General features: G+C 33.1%; 1 protein-coding gene across 7 annotated transcripts in view; it reads left to right on the forward strand.

Annotated features, from left to right (window-relative positions):
- The window catches only part of IBTK (inhibitor of Bruton tyrosine kinase), an 83004-nt gene that overhangs the window by 21108 nt on the left and 43746 nt on the right, over positions 1 to 18150 (forward strand). For 4 of the 7 annotated variants that reach the window (XM_036994478.2, XM_036994476.2, XM_017656463.3 and 1 more), the window contains 11 exons: positions 4035 to 4145; positions 5504 to 5674; positions 7137 to 7254; positions 7335 to 7515; positions 9509 to 9632; positions 11493 to 11670; positions 14476 to 14653; positions 15362 to 15961; positions 16762 to 16848; positions 17680 to 17762; positions 17848 to 17885. In XM_036994478.2, coding sequence (XP_036850373.2) covers positions 4035 to 4145; positions 5504 to 5674; positions 7137 to 7254; positions 7335 to 7515; positions 9509 to 9632; positions 11493 to 11670; positions 14476 to 14653; positions 15362 to 15961; positions 16762 to 16848; positions 17680 to 17762; positions 17848 to 17885 — 1869 coding nt within the window. The remainder of the gene's footprint in view (positions 1 to 4034; positions 4146 to 5503; positions 5675 to 7136; positions 7255 to 7334; positions 7516 to 9508; positions 9633 to 11492; positions 11671 to 14475; positions 14654 to 15361; positions 15962 to 16761; positions 16849 to 17679; positions 17763 to 17847; positions 17886 to 18150) is intronic. The other 3 variants (XM_036994479.2, XM_036994477.2, XM_036994480.2) reach the window with 2 other exon arrangements.

Raw genomic sequence — 18150 nt, forward strand, 5'->3', positions numbered from 1 at the left:
GTTTGTCTTATTGGAGCTCTCTGTTTCTTGGACCTGGTAGACTGTTTCCTTCCACAGGCTAAGGAAGATTTCAGTTATCATCTCTTCAAATACATTTTCTACTCCTTTCTCTCTTTTCTCCTTCTGGGATTCCCATACTGTGGATGTTAGGGCTCTTGATATTCCAGAGTTCTCACCCTATTCTGATTTCTTTTAGTTCTTTTTCCTTCTGCTCTTCACTTTATGTGATTTCCATTACTCTGTCTTCCAAGTCACTGATCCATTCTTCTGCATCCTCTAGTCTGCTCTTCATTCCCTCCAGTGTAGTTTTTATTTCATCTATTGTATTCTTCATTTGTGATTGGTTCTTTCTTAGACGTTCCATCTCTTTGTTGAAGTCCACCTGGAGTTCTGCTATTGTTTTTTCAAGTCTAGTGATTATCTTTATAACCATTGCTTCAGACTCCTTTTCATGTAGATTGTTTTACTGTTTCATTTAGTTTTTTTCCTGGGTTTTTTCCTTGTTCTGTTGTTTGGAGTGTATTCCTCTGTCTCCTCATTTTGTATAACTTTTTGTGCTTGGTTCTATGTATTAGTTGGAAAGGGCCCACTCTGCTGGTCTTGAAGGATTGCCCCTGTGTGGGCTGCTTGTGCCTTGTGGTTTTGGCAGGCCGGAGGCTGAGTAAAAGTGAGACTGAGATGGGTTTTTCTTGGTGCTCCAGGGCATGGTCCTGGAGGTTATGCCTTGGGCACCCATTGGAAGGGCTCCTGGGTGGACACCTGTGGGTTCTGTGCTTGGTGGGAGAGGATATTGGCCAGCAGTAGGTCAGGGGTATACTCAGGTACCTCTGGATTGGCACCAGGGGAATCCCCTGTGCCTCCTTACCTATATGATCATGCATACTCTGGGGCAATTGGGACATCCAGGGAGTTCTTGCCTCAGTTGCCGGCCAGGTTTTGATATTTGCCTGGAGTCAGGCTCCCTGCATGTTCCCCTGTGGGGCCCATGCACACTCTGGGCAGCTCCCAGAAATTCCCATGTCAGCTATAACTCTTGAGTTTCTGAATCATAAAGATTATACCTCAGCACATATCTGTTGAATTTATCCCTAACTATTTTTCTGGTATAATTATTAATATTATCACCTTTATTTCCCAAAATATTTTAGAGAATAAATCATAGGGCTACCATATTTAGGGCCCTGTAGAACAGTGTTTTTCATACCAAAAGTCACTACCTAATGTATCACAACTAGAACTAAAAAGATGAAATAGAAGAGCTCTAGAGAATATCACATTTTCGGAGGCTAGAAAGAGAGCCCCTATGCAAATGAAGCATGACTAGAGAAGTAGGGAGTAGAGTAGTGTCCCAAAAGCTGGGATTCTGGTGAACCATCGACATAGACCTGGAAGGAACTGAGGGTAATGAAAGGACTTGAGATTGACAGGAGTCATAATCCTGGTGTCATAGTCTCCAGTGAATGTGAGGGAGATGAACAACATGGTAACCAGTTAGAGTGGACGTGGCCCATATATGTGCCGTTACCACCCTCACTCACCTAGTCCAGAGCCTTTGGTAGACATTGCTAATTAATGCTTACACACTCTTACTCCTCTTTCCCCTCCCCACTCTCTCCCCTTTCTCTACATTGCACACACTCTTGTGCACTCTCACTCTCGTGTGTGTGTGTGTTTTAAACTGAGCTTGAACAGGTCCTTAGAATTCTTAAAATGGTATTCCATCCATCAGCACCCACTAATGATTGATCAGAGTTAGGGTACTTGAGAAAGATAATCTATTTTCCTTTCTGAGTTAGTACATGATATAATTAGTTTTCAGGAGCAAGAATTTTTGCACAAGTGTGAAGGAATAAATGGCGGTATTAGGAAACTAGAGGTTGATTGTGCTTTCTGATACTCAGATATATGTGTCATAGAATAATTGAGCACATTTCACTTCATAAGGTAATGGATGAAGCAGTATACTCAAATTAAGGCAAGGAAGTTAGAGTATTTTATGAGATAAAGGATGTAAGGGATTTTACTTACCACAGAATATAGGCTGAAGTGAGCACTGTGGACGGGTTTAAGAGGAAGGAAAGCAGTATACATATCAGTCAGAAAAAAGAAAGCAAGTGTATGGGAATATTTACTAAGCATCTGTTTTATAGAGAGCCACCATTAGACACTAAAAAGGGCTGATTCTATAACATAGTACCAAGTGAATTAACTACCATGGGCAGAGATTATTAATATTAGCAGGATAGTCCAGAGAATTAATGAAAAGCCATGGTCAGTTGTCTTAAGAAATTCAAAGGTTTTAAAGTTGGAAAACTTAAACTCTTACTAGTTGTTTAATAGAAGTCAGAAATTGTTGAATGGCATTCTAACGTTGAATATAAAATTGAACATATGTGTTTTTTCTGGTTTCAGTAAATGATTTTTCTCTTATAAATTCTAACACAAATTCAAATATAATTTTGGGTTTTATTTTTAGACTTTAAGTATTTGTGGTACAACTAAATGAGATAATGTCTTTTTACATAAGATAGGCATGTGTGTTTATAGAACTTCCCAGGTGGCTTAAGGTTCTGTATAAATTGAAGTTGCAGTTCTGTTCATAATATTCTTATTTTCCAAAGGACCTTGATTTTCTAGAAAACAGTTCTAGGATTTCCTTATTTCTTAATCTTCTTTTCACATCCTGAGTTAGAAGTATTTATAGCTGACATAAGAAATAGAAATGCTAATAATTTTTAATAGTAAGAATATAAGATTTTTAAAATAGCATTAAGGTAAAATGAATATACTAAATATTAGATGTTTTAAAAAATAGCAAGTGTAGCCTGAGGGTTAGGTATATAAGTATGTGCATATAGGCTTACCTTGGAGATAATGCACGTTCGGTTCCAAACCACTGCAATTTAGTGAATATTGTAATAAAGAATGTCAAATGAATTTTTTGGCATCCATGAAGATATAAAAGTTATGTTTACACTGTAGTCTATTAAATATGCAACAGTATTATGTCTAAAAAATCAGTGTATCTACCTTATTTTAAAAATACTTTATTGCTAAAAAAATGCTAACCATCATCTGAACAAGTCATAATCACTGATCACAGATCACCATAACAAAAAATAATAATTAAAAAGTCTGAAATATTGTGAGAATTACCAAAGTGTGACACACAAACATGAAGTGAGCAAATGCTATTGGAGAAATGATGCCAGTAGGCTTGCTTGGTGCAGGATTGCCACAGACCTTCAATTTGTAAAAAAACACAATGTCTGAATTGAGTGAAGTGAAGTACAATAAAATGAGTTTATGCCTGTGTTTAAAACTGCTGCTGGTTTCTGTTACTGCTTTCTGCTGATGCATTTCAACCATTTCAGAACCCTAGTCTTCTGGTAAGAGTATATGAATATGAAAATGTGTGTGGGAAGAAGGCAAATAAGAAAGGAAATGGGGAAGAGAGAGAAACTTGAAAATATAAAATTATTTAAAGCCATGTAATGCTATTAAGGATGTAATAGACAAAATCTGAGCTATAAAGAGGACATACTGTCTACCCCCCACTTCCCACATATAGGTGGTGGTGTTTTTAGAAAATACATTTAAGGTATTTCCACTGTTCACTTTAATAACAGATATCACTGTCTGTTAATCTTTATACTCCTTACTACACTCTGCTCAATTCTTGCTGCTTGGGATATTATGAAATTGGAAAACAAAAGGCTACTATTTTTTGGAGTTGGAGACAAGATTTGCATTTTCCTTTGTTTAGTCTCTTCTGTGGGTAACACATGCTTAATTCCTTCTTTGTTGTTTCTGTATATCAGTGTTATTTAGACATAGTTTTAAAATAAAGCATGTGTATTTAAATTTTTATTACATAACGCTTTAAACATACATGAAGTAGAATAATATAATGAATCTTAATGTCCCCATTATCCACCTTCAACAGTCAGCAATGTTCTGGAATTCTTTTTTTAATTAAACAGAGGGTGTTTTATTCAGAGAAGTTTAATAAATATTCTCTTGTTTCCCCTTAGGTGGTGCTTTGTAAATTTCACTCAGTGTTTCTGTCTCAGAAAGGGCAGATTTATACCTGTGGTCATGGTCCCGGAGGACGTTTAGGCCATGGAGATGAACAGACATGCTTGGTAATTGAAATGTTGTTACTTAGTTTAGGTAGCTTCAGTAAAATTTTGATAAACTGAAAGTTGGAATTAACTAAAAAAAAAGTTTTTATACCAACTGTAAGGAGAAAATAATACACCAATTGATAACAGATTTTTAAAAATTGATTACTTTCCGTATATATTATGTTCAAATTAAAGGATATAGACATGATACAAAATTCTAAAGCATCAAAGAAAAATAACATTTGCTTATAGCAAATGCTGACTCAGGAAGGTACATATGTAGGCTTTAAAGTATTTCCATGGTTGAAGTTTAAAAAGTTAGACTAATTGTAAAACACTTTTCCTAAAGCAGCCCAGGTTTTTATTTGTTTTTAACTTCTCATTAAAGTATTTGTTGTCTTAAAGTTGAGCCCATATTTTCATTGTATAATCACACATTGACTCCTATGCTACTGAAACTTAGTGCTAATTAGAAGAAACTTAGTAATCATTACATACAAAAAATTGCCTCAGGAGGTTATTTTTAAGGTAAAATTTATTTTGAAGAGACTGCTGGTATTGTTGTCATCCATTACAGGGTGTTTTGAAAGGGAGAGTGAGCTATGAGAGTAGCTTCTATTTTTTGAGAATATATTATTTTCTAGGCATTGTCCATGCTTTTCATGCAGTATCATTACTTTGATTTTAGCTTCACAATACTCCTGTGAGATTATAGACATTATTATCCTCATTTTATACACAGTGACAATAGTAAAAATATCAGTTATTCATTGCTTACTCTGTGCCAGACTGTTGTGTTTTATATATACCAAGTCATTCCTTATACCAAGTCTGTTATCATCTGAAATACTAATGTTTTTTATATTTAAATATTATTTTATGTACATCTTTAATGAGGTACAGAGAGGTTAAGAAATTTGATTGAGATCAAATAGCTAGTGACAGAACTAAGATTTGAACCCAGGACAGATGACTCCAAAGGAATATGATTTCATATGTTTGGTTATTCACTGAATGGATACATCAATTCCTCTATTTTATTTTTTCAACATACCAAGAATACTTTGGCTGAAGAGTTCACTTTACTCATACCAAACAATTTGCACTTGGTGTATGATAAGCGCTCAAAAAATCAATTGTTGAAACAAATTATTTTACTGACATGTCTTACTGGGGTTTTAGGGTTTTACCTGTAAGTCAGTGACCATATCCTATTAAACTTATCCTATTAAATTCAGCCCCTTGCTGAATTGTAGAGCTTAGCAATCGTTATTACCTACCATTGGTCATGTCATTTTTAATGTAGTATAACTAGGCTCTATTTACAGTTCCTATAAATAGTCTTAAATTATACTAAAGTTTATTTTATTTTGTAGGTCCCTAGGCTTGTGGAAGGACTGAGCGGTCATATTTGTTCCCAGGTGGCAGCTGCTAAGGATCATACTGTTGTATTAACTGAAGATGGGTGTGTTTATACGTTTGGTCTAAATATTTTTCATCAATTAGGAATTATTCCTCCACCTTCCAGTTGTAATGTACCGAGACAGGTAAACTCTTTAAACAATAAGGTGACTATTTGCTATAAAATATATATGGACAAAAAGATGGAAGGTATTGACAGAGAACTTATTTTACTTACATTCAAGGGTATATATCTCTTCAATGGTATATACTTTATTTTTCACAGGAGAAATTAAGCATAGTAAAATCTGCATCTATTTTGAGTAAGAAAGCACTTGGGAAAGTTAGGTACCAAACTGCCTTAGATTTAGCTTTTTAAGCATTCATAAGCAGAGGGCACCCAAATTTTGGGAGCTTGAAACAAATAAATTTGAGGCCCTCCTTAAAAAAAAAAAATACAAAGTTATAAATGCAAAATGAGCTGTGTAAGTGAGGCACCCAGAAACCTAAACTTCATTGTACAGCTGCCTTTGCACAGAAGTCATACCTGGCAGGTTGATGTGAGGGGACATGAGTCCAAAAGCCATCATCTTCTACTTTTCTTCTCCATATTTGCACCAGGAGGTACCCTTTCCTCAACTTCAGGGGATTCATACATAGAACTGAGACTGGTGCTCTTAATTATATGTTACTAGTATTATCACCCATAACAAGTGTTTTCAGCTCATAAAACTATGTTTCAGATATTAAGTTTCTCCATTGGTTTAAACAATCCTCTGGATTTAAAATTATTATTAGATATATTTTTTTGGTGTTAATATGCTCTCAAATCTGATGCTTTTCCATTTTGGATAACTAATGAATTAGTAGGAATCACCCAAAAAATAGAGGTAGTCTCCAAATTGTGGAACTTTTAGAAGATCGATTTTCTCCAATTAACTGGAATGTGTGGTGGATTTTACTCCCATTTTCTTTTTTAACTTCGTGTGACTGTCTTGGAACTCTGGGTTGATGTGAACATACCCAACATTCTCAACTGGGGGCAGTTTCCTCCACAGCCAGAGCCATTTGGCAATGTGCATAGACACATTTAGTTGTCAACACTTGAGGTTGGGGTGGGAATGGTGCTCTGACTATCTACTGGGCAGAGTCCAGAGATGCCGTTCAACTTCCTGCAGTTTCCCACAACTGAGACTCATCTGGTCCACACTGTTACTGGCCCACTGTTGAAAACCCTGGATATGTCATATCGGAAAATAACCTATTTTCCGATAATGAGAATGCTTGTTTGTATATTGCTTGTTAACAAAAGCTCAGTAGTGTGATTTTATGCCATGTCTATGTTTTATATGTCAAAACTGCTGTTGTGCAGTGGCTGCATCCAAATGCCCTGTGACCCGAGAAGAGCTGGAATCCTGGACTGAGTGCTGAGAACCGTCAAGGATGATGTCGTTGGCGCAGGGGGGCTGTTGGTGGCACGTCTGCTGCCCTGCTCTACTGGATCTTTTTAGAATTGTGCTTGTTCATAGAGAGTCTACTGGATCTTTGTAGAATTGTGCTTGTTCATAGAGAGATAGTAAGCAGCAGTCTTACTTGTCTTTTGAATAGATGCAGGTGAAATATCTGAAAGGAAGGACCATCACTGGAGTAGCAGCGGGCAGGTTTCACACAGTGCTGTGGACCAGAGAAGCTCTTTACACCATGGGATTAAATGGTGGGCAGCTGGGTAAGAAATCTTTGACAATATCTTTAAAAAAAATTAGCTTATTAAAATGGATATTTTATGATATGTGTTATTTTTTTTAGGTTATTTACTAGATCCCAATGGAGAAAAGTATGTGACTGCTCCTCGTCAGGTCTCTGCCCTTCATCATAAGGACATCACTCTGTCTCTGGTCGCTGCGAGTGATGGGGCCACAGTCTGTGTTACCACAAGGGGGGATGTTTACTTACTTGCAGACTATCAGTGTAAGAAGATGGCTTCTAAGTATGTGTTTTTCTTGGAAAAAACATAACTTTAATAGTTCAATTCCAGCAAATATCTGAGTGTCAGCTTTATGCTGTGCTCTGAAATGTCAAATGGGAAATGGGAATGAGGGAAAAGTCAGGAGTTTTTGCCTTTATACGATCTTAGTTTTTTGATAAGCATCCAGTGAACATACATATATAGAAGTCCTGTAAGTTGCAAAATAACATTTCTAAATTATGTTTAATGCATTGTTAAATATGACCTGTAAGTTTGCCGTTTTTATGTTTTAGGCACATGGAACTAGATTAATCTTAATTCTTGGTTTGTGACACAATCATCATTGGTTAATGTGTAGCTTGTTTTATATTATGCATTATTTATTAAAGAATTAATTTATTTTTAAAGAATAGTTAATCACTTATCATGGGCCCTCTATTCATTCCTAGTGTTTATATCTAACTGGTATATTTTTTATCTTTGTATTGTGTAGCCTATTGTTACCCAAAAGTAGGTAATAGTAGCTTTCTATAAATGAACAGTTGGTTGGCTAATCAAAAAGCCAGTTGAAGTAGAGAATTATAAAGTTAAGATTGAAGTATGAATGATTCCACCAGTTGGAGTTCCCTGTCTTTCATGCATAAACCATACTTATAATGTGTTACTGTGGTTTCATTTTGAATGATTTAAGGAGCCTAGTGGTTAACAGTTGTGAAGTAAGTTATTATGGTAAGAATCCTTTATTTTTCATACATTTTCAATCTTTTATTGATTGATTAATCCATATCTGATTTGACAGCAATTTTTTGCTACTCACATTGTGTCATTCTAAAATATTTAACTTTTAAAGAGAAAATCATTCTTTATGTAGTTAATTTTTATTGTATTTATTATTATGATTTCATAAAATAACATAAACCATAATATTATTTTACATAATTATAATAAATGTAAGTAGAAAGGTGGGTCTTTGAACAAATACAATAATTTCTGGAAGAGTATATAGCTCAGTCAGTGGAAGCAGTATGTGCAGGAATTCTAGAAAGTAGACATCTAACTTTTACTCAGGGATTTAAATTGATAACTAAATGGAACAAAATGTGCTTTTGCTAATGTGAGACTAACTATAAAGAAATACTATTCATGAAGTTAGCCCATGAGAGGAAATGTCAACCATCAATTTGTCACAGCTTATATGGGTAACAGTGGGAAGGTTATCAATTGTAGGTCATATTTCAGTTTTAGAAACATGAAAATATGACTGTACATGTCTCTTAGAACTGACTAAATAGGCTCTTTTTTCCTGCATATGATGTGATTAGTGGGACATTAGATTTTGTTTTTAATTAACATTTATAAAACTTGTCCTCATAACATTAAATTACATAAATATAAGTTACATCCAAGTTTTCACTAATAAAATTCTCATTACAGATTGTCACATATAGTAATTTTGAAAAGAAAAAAAAAATTTTAATGCAGTCAAAATATCTGAAAGATAGGACAGTTCCTGGAGTAACAGCATACAAGTTTCACACAATGCTGTGGTCATATCACATGTGCAAATATAATGAAATGGCTAGTGGATGAGTAATTAAATAAGCAATAGTGATTATTTTCCTGGGAGCTCTATCTATTTAGGGTTGTCAGTATTTGAAATTAAGGATTCTACTTCATTTTGAGGTTTTAAATTTTCCTTCTCTGTTAAAATGTAAATACACTCAGGAGCTTTTAGCTTTATCAGTTATTTAAATTAAAGTGAACGTGTACCTTAGCAAGTGGGTCTTTAGGTATTAGGTAGAGGCATTCGGGAGGGAAGAAATTTTGCTATAGAAAGAAACAGCCATCATGTAGGGGAAACTGAGAGAAAGGAAGGACCAGGAATCCCTAAGGTCAAATAGCCTTACTGCACCTTTCATAATAATCACCCTAGATTATTATTTGATTAGTAATTACTATAAAATTGAGTGTATGTGTTTGAGAGAACATATCATCTAAATTTTTTTTCACTCAGACAGCTAAACTTGAAAAAGGTTCTTGTGTCTGGAGGGCATATGGAATATAAGGTTGATCCTGAAAATTTGAAAGAAAATGGAGGTCAAAAAATCTGCATTCTCGCAATGGATGGAGCTGGAAGGGTGAGTATATATTTATACAAAAATATAGTAATCTTATTCTTAGTTGATGGCTGTAGGGAACCCAATAATGTAAAAATGAATTACTATGGTAGTGATGATTCCTATTGACTTTGTTTACCTACTTACTTTTAACATTCAATACTAATTAGTATGGAGTTGGTATTTCATTTATTGTGCTTAAAATGGAAATTTGATGTGTTATTTTATATAAATACCAAGTCCTGATAAATGATGTTGAATTTGCATAGATATGAATGTTATTCAACTACTCTTTTGAAAATTAAAAGATAAGCAGGCAATATTAAAAACTAGATGCATAATTGGAAAATTCTCTCCATATTTAGTTTTAAACAAATGTATATGTAATATATATATTATGAATAAAAGATAAATATGTATAAAAGATAATTTCTAGATAACTACATAAATAATCTCATCCCTTTTTATTTAAGTAGACTTCTAATTTTTGTTCTCTGTGTAAATATCAGTACATTTCTTTAATAAAATTATTTTAAAAATATATATCATACATTAATAACACTGAACAAATTTTATACTGTATCTAGAAAAACAGATTACTGCTCTTATAAAATAAGAATGTTTTCAGATGAGGGAAGACTTAAGTAGGTGAAGGGAGATTAAAATATATAAACTTCCTATTATAAAATAAATAAGTCACAGGGATGAAAAGTATAACATAGGGAATATAGTCAATAATATTGTCTTAACTTTTATGGTAACAGATGGTAACTAATTTATTGTGGTGAGCATTTTATAAAATACATAATTGTTAAATCACTGTGTTGTACACCAAAACTAATATAATACTGTATGTCTGCTATACTTCAATTAAAAATTTTGAATGTTTTCTAAAGTTTATAAAGTGCTATAAGAGTTGATATTTTAGAAGTTGAAGAATTTCATAAACTCCATCTGCTAATACATTATAGGCATAACTCTCCTGTAGTTCGTAATTTTAATACAGGGAACGTGTATTTAAGAATTACATTTATAATATGTACTGATGTAAGGAAGCAGAGGCATAGGATTAAATTAAAAAGTTGAGTATAAAAAATGCATTTGACTTTGGGATGTGTTTCATTTATATTAGTATTGATACAGTCTTTGTTTAGTTAACTTTTGAGTGACCTTGGCAGATACCATTTTGTGCTTTAGTTTTCCAAATTATTAGGGGATTGTACTTTTAAAAACCAGCAGTATTCGTTTTTCAAATAAAATCTTACTTGAAATGCCAATGTATGAAGCAGACAAAAGAGTTGCTGCTCTGGATAAAGCTGAATTGGGAAGCCTAGCACCCCATCTTTCATTTTCTCTATCTGAACAGCAGCTCCTGCCTGAGCCATTTCTCAGGAACACTAGGATTTATAGACCCACTTTCAAGCCATTGAACTGTATGATGATTTTTCTATAGCTACAGTTTTGTTTTAGTTAAGTAACTGAGTTATGCACATGTCTCCTTTTTTTCTCCAAAGTAAAGTTTGCATTTTCACAGAGTCACTTTCATTCTCCGTGAACAGATGGTACTACAAGTCCAACATCTTCGTTGTAGCTTTAGCATTGTAGCCAATCTGTTTGCCCAAATCAAGTTATATGGAAAATTACTTCTTTAGGAGGAGTGTCCTTGAAGTGTTTTTAATTCTTCATGTTTACTTGATAACTGTTTTTTCTGAAAGACACAGTTCTTTAAAACCACTTGACTTGTATCATTTTCTGTGGAAGAATGAGCATTGAAACATATTAATCAGAGCTTCATTTTAGACATTATCTCTTGATTTCAGTTTTTGGTAATCTTGGTTTTTGGTTGTTCAGATGTTATATTGCTTTATGTTCTATGTTTAGGTATTTTGCTGGAGATCAGTCAGCAGTTCTATGAAGCAGTGCCGTTGGGCCTATCCACGCCAGGTCTTTATTTCCGATATTGCCTTAAATAGAAAAGAAATTTTATTTGTCACACAGGATGGAGAAGGATTTAGAGGGAAATGGTTTGAAGAAAAAAAAAAGAGTTCTGAAAAGAAAGGTCAGTCCGTATCTATGAATGGGCCATAAAAGTACTTTTCATTTCACAAGTCTTGATTACTAGGTTTACTTGACAAGTGTTACTACTAGGTTTTACCCTTATGTCTCTTCTTGTGATTTTGGTTTGTGTATGTGTAGGTAAAGAGGAATTTAGATTCCCTTAAATCTTCAGTTTTCAACCACTTTTATCCATCTGTGTACTCTACTCTGGGGTCATGTCATGGTGCCTCCCTTTCAGTGACTGGCTCACGACTGCAGATTTATATTAGTATTGATACAGTCTTTGTTTAGTTAACTTTTGAGTGACCTTGGCAGATACCATTTTGTGCTTTAGTGTGCTTTGGCTCCAGGGGCAGAGAAGTGTGAAGTTTAAAAAAAAAAAAATTTCCAGTGGGTTAGACACATTTTTCAAGCATCCTTTATCTCTTCCTCCCTAGATTGAGAATTGAATGGCTTATGCATTATTTTTTTTTGTATTGTTTTTTTACATATTTGTGTACAAAGGCTTAAGTTTTAAAAGGTACATCTCATGACTTGAGGAAATTCACAGGCAGAATGCAGTTTTTATCATCACTGAGAATTTTAAGAAGTACAAATAGTTTTATTAAACAATTTGCTAAATAATTGGAGACAAGTTTTATTTAATTCCTTGATGAGTATAAAGGATAGCTTTAAGATGCCAGCATTAAAAATAGAAGTTAGTCACTATGTAGTTAGTTCATTTTTAATTATCTGATTATAAATTTATGAACTTGTGGATTACTTGCACTGTTTTTTAATTTAGGTTGGCAATTTTTTTCTTTTATCTGTAATTAGAAATCATAATTAATTTTTTTCTAGTAAAATTATAATTCACGTACCTCTTTACATCTCATTGATCTCAAGTCACATGGATTACTTCAAAAAATATGTTTTCTTATTTCCATTCCTGTTTCTTTTGTCTGTTCTCAACTGATTACCAGAGTGAGCATTTAAGATCTGATTCTAATATTCCTGCATTTTAAAACTCCTTAATGGTTTTATCACTTCCTAAATATGGCCTATAAGGCCCTTTCTCTGATCCTTGTCTGTGCTCTGAACTCATCTTGAGTTCTGTCCCTTTTACTTACCACTCTCCAGTCACATTGACCTTCAGGCTTTCAACCTTGTTCAGCTATGATTAGTCCCAGGGTCTTTCCTAATTTTTCACTTCTCAGCTTAATTTTACTTCATCAGAGATGTTTTTGCAGATACCTCAATCTACATAGAGTTACCCTGTTTCATTTCTAATATTCCCTTTGTATTTTATTGATGCAACTTATATTTATTTGTTTTTATGTATTTTTGTGATTAATTTTTTTTATGCTTGTCTCTTGTACACTATAAGCTGGCAAAGACTGTGACTACTACACTGTCCTTAGCATTCAGCATATTTCCTGACACATAGTAGTCCCTTATGCAGTTATTGTATGTTCAATATATATAACGAACATTTATAATTAAAATATTGTAAACATACTCTTCAAAATCAAAAAGTCGCAAAGGAATGATTTTTGGATTAAATTTAGTGATTTTTTATGTTTCTTTTATTTTACCTTTATAGATTATTGCATTCTGTAAACATTTAAAGTGTATTTACTGTGTGCCAGATACAGGGCTAGGTTTTAATGATACAAAAATATATAAGATGAGCCCTGTTCTCAGACATTCATAAGGGGTAATAAACATGTATATAAGTATTTATGGGTCACAGAGACATATAGTAATATGCATGTAATCAGTTTTTGAGAGCATAAAAATTGGAAAAATGGAGTGTTGGGGGATAATTAGTCAAACCTTCTAACATTGAAATAAAGTGAATTTTAGATAGTATCCAGAATGCAGGTTTGACTGGTAGATGTTGGAAATCCTTAGAATCATGTCTTAGCACATTGTGATCTTAAACTGAATACATGATCTAGTGCTCCCACATCTGCTTCTCAGTGTTTCCTAAGATTATGGTTCTTAACACCTTATATTCCCTCATCTCCTACATTTGATTAGTCACTAAGTTTTGTGGCTTTTGTTTTAAATATTGCCGAAATATTTATTGTTTAAAACATTTCTTTCTAGTTTTCTCTAGTTTCATTGCTATAACTTCAATCTATTTATTCTTCTTCTGTACTCTTAGCTTCCTAAATGACCTTTCTTTTTTATTACTTCAGTCATTTTTCATTCATAATTTCTTTGCATGTAAATTTCATACTTCTATCATAGTCTTGGTCTGACTTACAATAATATAATTATTTATGTGATGTCTGTCTCGTTTATTGTCTATTCCAAGATGGTAGGGATATGCCCATCTTGTTGTGTACCATATCACTAGGGATAGACTGATCAGTGTATTACATAGCACATTGTGGTTACTCAGGTATTTGCTGAATAAATGGAAGAAAGGGGGATGAGGAAGGGAAGGAGCAAATATGCAAGTAAAATATTAAAAGACAATTCATTTATATTTTTTAATTCAAACTAAGGAATTTTAAAAGCTAGCATAATACTAGATTTGCTTTTTAGAAAGAAAACTTTGGTTGCAGTATGGAGGATATGTTTGTTGAAAGAGATGAAATCATACATAATTGACCAACCAAAATTTCCTGTATAAACAACCTGTGTATAAGATATCCGTAAATTGTGTTGAAAAGAGAAGATATAGTTCTTCAAAAGGACTTAATACATTCAAAAGATATGTCCATATTCTTCTAATTGTTTTTCTCTTCCATTTACTCCTAAATCATTTTATAGTTTCAATAAAGCCTTGATTAATGCAAGTTTTTTTTCTTTTTAGCAGATACTTTGTCAAATCTTCATAATTCCTCATCAGAAATGTGTTGTATCTCTGATATAAATAGTGTATATGAAAGAATTCGACTTGAGAAACTTACTTTTGCCCATAGAGCTGTTAGTGTCAGTACGGATCCAAGTGGATGCAACTTTGCAATCTTGCAGTCAGATCCCAAAACAAGGTACACTTGTATATATTAAATATTATTATTAGAAGGAACAATCATGGGTTTCTTTTGTTTTCAATAGCTCCTGGAGCAAAAGAACAGCTGTTTCCAAGTCTTGTAGAGACTTTAGACACGTAATCATGTTACTTGGATAACTCAAAGGCGGAATTTGTTATCCTGGAAATGATGAGGGTTCCTTTTAGTTTGTAAACTAAATTTATTGAAAATCTCAAAGCTATATATATATAAAGAGAGATATACATATACATATGTATATATGTACACACAACATTTTTATCTTTAGTACTTTATGAGGTAACTGAAGGTTTTCTGATTCAGGATGTACATAAGGAAAAGGTTAACTTACTCTTTTTTGAATGTGTTAATTATACTTTTATTCATGTAAAAAGTTTCTATGGAACAGTCATTTGTATTTATATATTCTACTGTTTCCTTGTAGAAACAAAACACTAGTTTCAAAGGAAAACTTTATTCTTGTCTTGTCATTTTAGTTAAGGAAAAACAAATAGAAAAAGGAATAGAAAAATTTGAAGAATGATACAGTATCTAAGACTCTGCAGTATACTTATATTTTGGGAAATGCCAAATTTAAAATTGTAAACAAGTTTAATAAAAAAGAAATTGCACTTAAAAGAATTGGCTAGCGATGCGTTTTTGTTTTTCATTTTCTTGAAAGTAAGATGATTCTTGTTTCATTTCTAGCCTTTATGAAATTCCAGTTGTGTCTTCATCATCCTTTTTTGAAGAGTTTGGCAAACTGTTGAGAGAAACAGATGAAATGGACAACATCCATGATGTGACCTTTCATGTTGGCAGTAGAGTCTTCCCTGCACACAAATATATTTTGGCAGTGCATTCTGACTTTTTTCAGAAATTATTTCTTTCAGATGGAACTACTTTAGGCTTTGTAGATGTTTACCGGAAAGATGAAGATTCTGCAGGATGCCATCTCTTTGTGGTAGAGAAGGTTCATCCTGACTTGTTTGAATACCTTTTGCAATTTATATACACAGATACTTGTGACTTTTTAATACATGGCTTCAAACCAAGAATAAACTTAAACAAGAAACCAGAAGAATATCAGGGCACTCCAGATTCTCATTTGAATAAAATGAATTGCCATGAAGATAATCAGAAGTCAGCATTTGAAGTTTACAGAAGTAATCAAGCTCATATAGTCAGTGAAAAGCAGAAAATCAAACCCAAGTCTTCCAATAAAGGAAAAAGTGTTGAGGAACATGATCCAGTAAGAATGTTGCAAAACGTGGCAAAGAAATTTGGTTTCAGTAATTTGAGTAGTAGGTATGGCTCCTCCTTAACATTTATTTTTGTACTTCATTATGTCCTCTTTTTTTTTTTTCTTTTCCTTTGCTTCTCTTTCTCCGTCTCTCATTCCTCTTTTCTCTGAATTACCATCTGACTCTCTCCGTCCCCTCCCAGCTCCTTTTTTGAAGAGCTGAAAACATTTAAGGATGGGAAGGCTGGTGGGCTTGAGCTCTCTAGGGTGTTTATATAACGGAGATCTGGACTGACAGGTGTGCTGGAGGGAGCAATGCTGTCTTCGGTGTTAAAAAGACCCTATAGATCCCCCTTAGCTCTCCTGTGACTGACTGGGGCAATTGTCTTTGTTTCTTTGAACTTCAATTTCTCAGTGTTTAAATTGGGAGGGATAATTCTTACCTCATATTGTTGGTGTAGTTTTGTTATATATCGTGTGTGACGTTCCTAACACAGTATTTGTCATATTATAAAATACTAGATTCTTTGGAATTCTCTTTTCTTTTAAGGTATTTATGTTTGTGGCAATATAACCTTCATTACAGGGTGAGAACGGGGAAGGAGAATATATCACGTTTTCTATTTAAACATAAAGAAGGGTTTTGTGCCATGACTTTGATTTTGTTTTTGGCAGTAGTGGCATTTATTTTGAGTTCTAAGTACAACTGAAGACTAGATACTTCTTTATCATGAAGTGGGTTTGGTGAGAAACTTTTCTAAATGATATGTTATGTAATCAGATGTAAAGTAATTTGTTGGATTTTTGTTGTTTCTTTTAGTAGGGGTATATATCTACCAACTTAATTTTTATCTATTCTTGATAGGTTAGATGGAGTTAGATATGAAAATGGAAAAATTAATGTTATTTCCAAGAAAACTGGTAATAAACCAAAGCTGAATCAGAAAAAATGGTAAGTTAGGAAATGCAGATAAACTTTTCATCTCTACATTTTGGGACCTTAACGTGGAAATAGAGCCCTTCTTACATATGAAACAAAATGTGTAGGTAGATACCTTCTTACCTTTACTATTCTTCTCCATTTCTGGAAGTGTCAGAGAGTTGTTGAGGTAAATGGATAAAATATTATTGCTTAATAAGACATTGAAAGAATTTATTACCTTTCTGATTACTTTCTAATGAAGGAATTTTTTTTTTCTTGCTTGAATTTTGTATTATAATATATAAGAAATGATGTTAACCCCCAAACCAAACTAATAATGCCTATTTATCATTATGAAGATTATTTCCTTTAGTATAAATTTTTTCAATGATAAATACATTATTTTAATAGGTTACTAAAGTTTTTTGTTCTTAGGTATTTGTTCTTTGTAAAAAAATTTTGGAGAAAGAGAAACTGGATGTATCAAGACTGCTGAGAACAGAATAGGTTGTACAAATAAGTGAACTTTATAAAGACCTTTTACTATGATGGCATTCCTATTACTAACACCTGGCTTATAATGAAAAAAGAAAATAAGAAAAAAGACTTTTTTTTTTTACTATTTATCTGTATTCAATTCTGTTTTCAAATATTGTCTTTATTGTAAAGTCCCTTATTATCTTCCCTAAAGTGGAGGGAGATGAACTACTTTATTTCTATGTATACCATCAAATTTTTTATTCTCTGCTGCTTTTAATTAATAGAACATAAAAAATTAAGCCACCCTATAATGAATTTCCTTATTTGCTAAATATGTACAGAAATCACTCTTGCTTCAATTAAACTTTTTTTTTTTGGCAGTTCATTTCTATGTGATGTTACCATGAAATCAGTGGATGGAAAGGAATTTCCTTGTCATAAATGTGTCCTTTGTGCTAGACTTGGTAGGTATAATTTTTGTTAGTTGCTGATTAATTTGTTTTAGTATTCATTGTTCTTTCTGAATTGAGCTTTCTTTCTTTTTTTCAGAATATTTTCATAGTATGCTGAGTAGCTCATGGATTGAGGTAAGATTGGAGTAGAAACCATGCAGGCTGGTAACCATATTTCTTTATATTTATGGTAAATTATATACTAAAGAAATTCAAAATGTCTGATATTTTAAGTCAGTTTTTCTGTATTGAACTTTATTTATGCTTAAGATGGATAGAAGATAGCAACAATTAGAAAAGAAGATTCTTGCAAAAAAGCTACTTAAATCAAGATTTCCCCTTTATTATTTGGACATGTATTTGGAATACTAGTGTATTTTCTTTGTCTCTCAATTTTGTT

The sequence above is a fragment of the Manis javanica genome, chromosome 13 (assembly GCF_040802235.1).
Source record: "Manis javanica isolate MJ-LG chromosome 13, MJ_LKY, whole genome shotgun sequence".
NCBI lineage: Eukaryota > Metazoa > Chordata > Mammalia > Pholidota > Manidae > Manis > Manis javanica.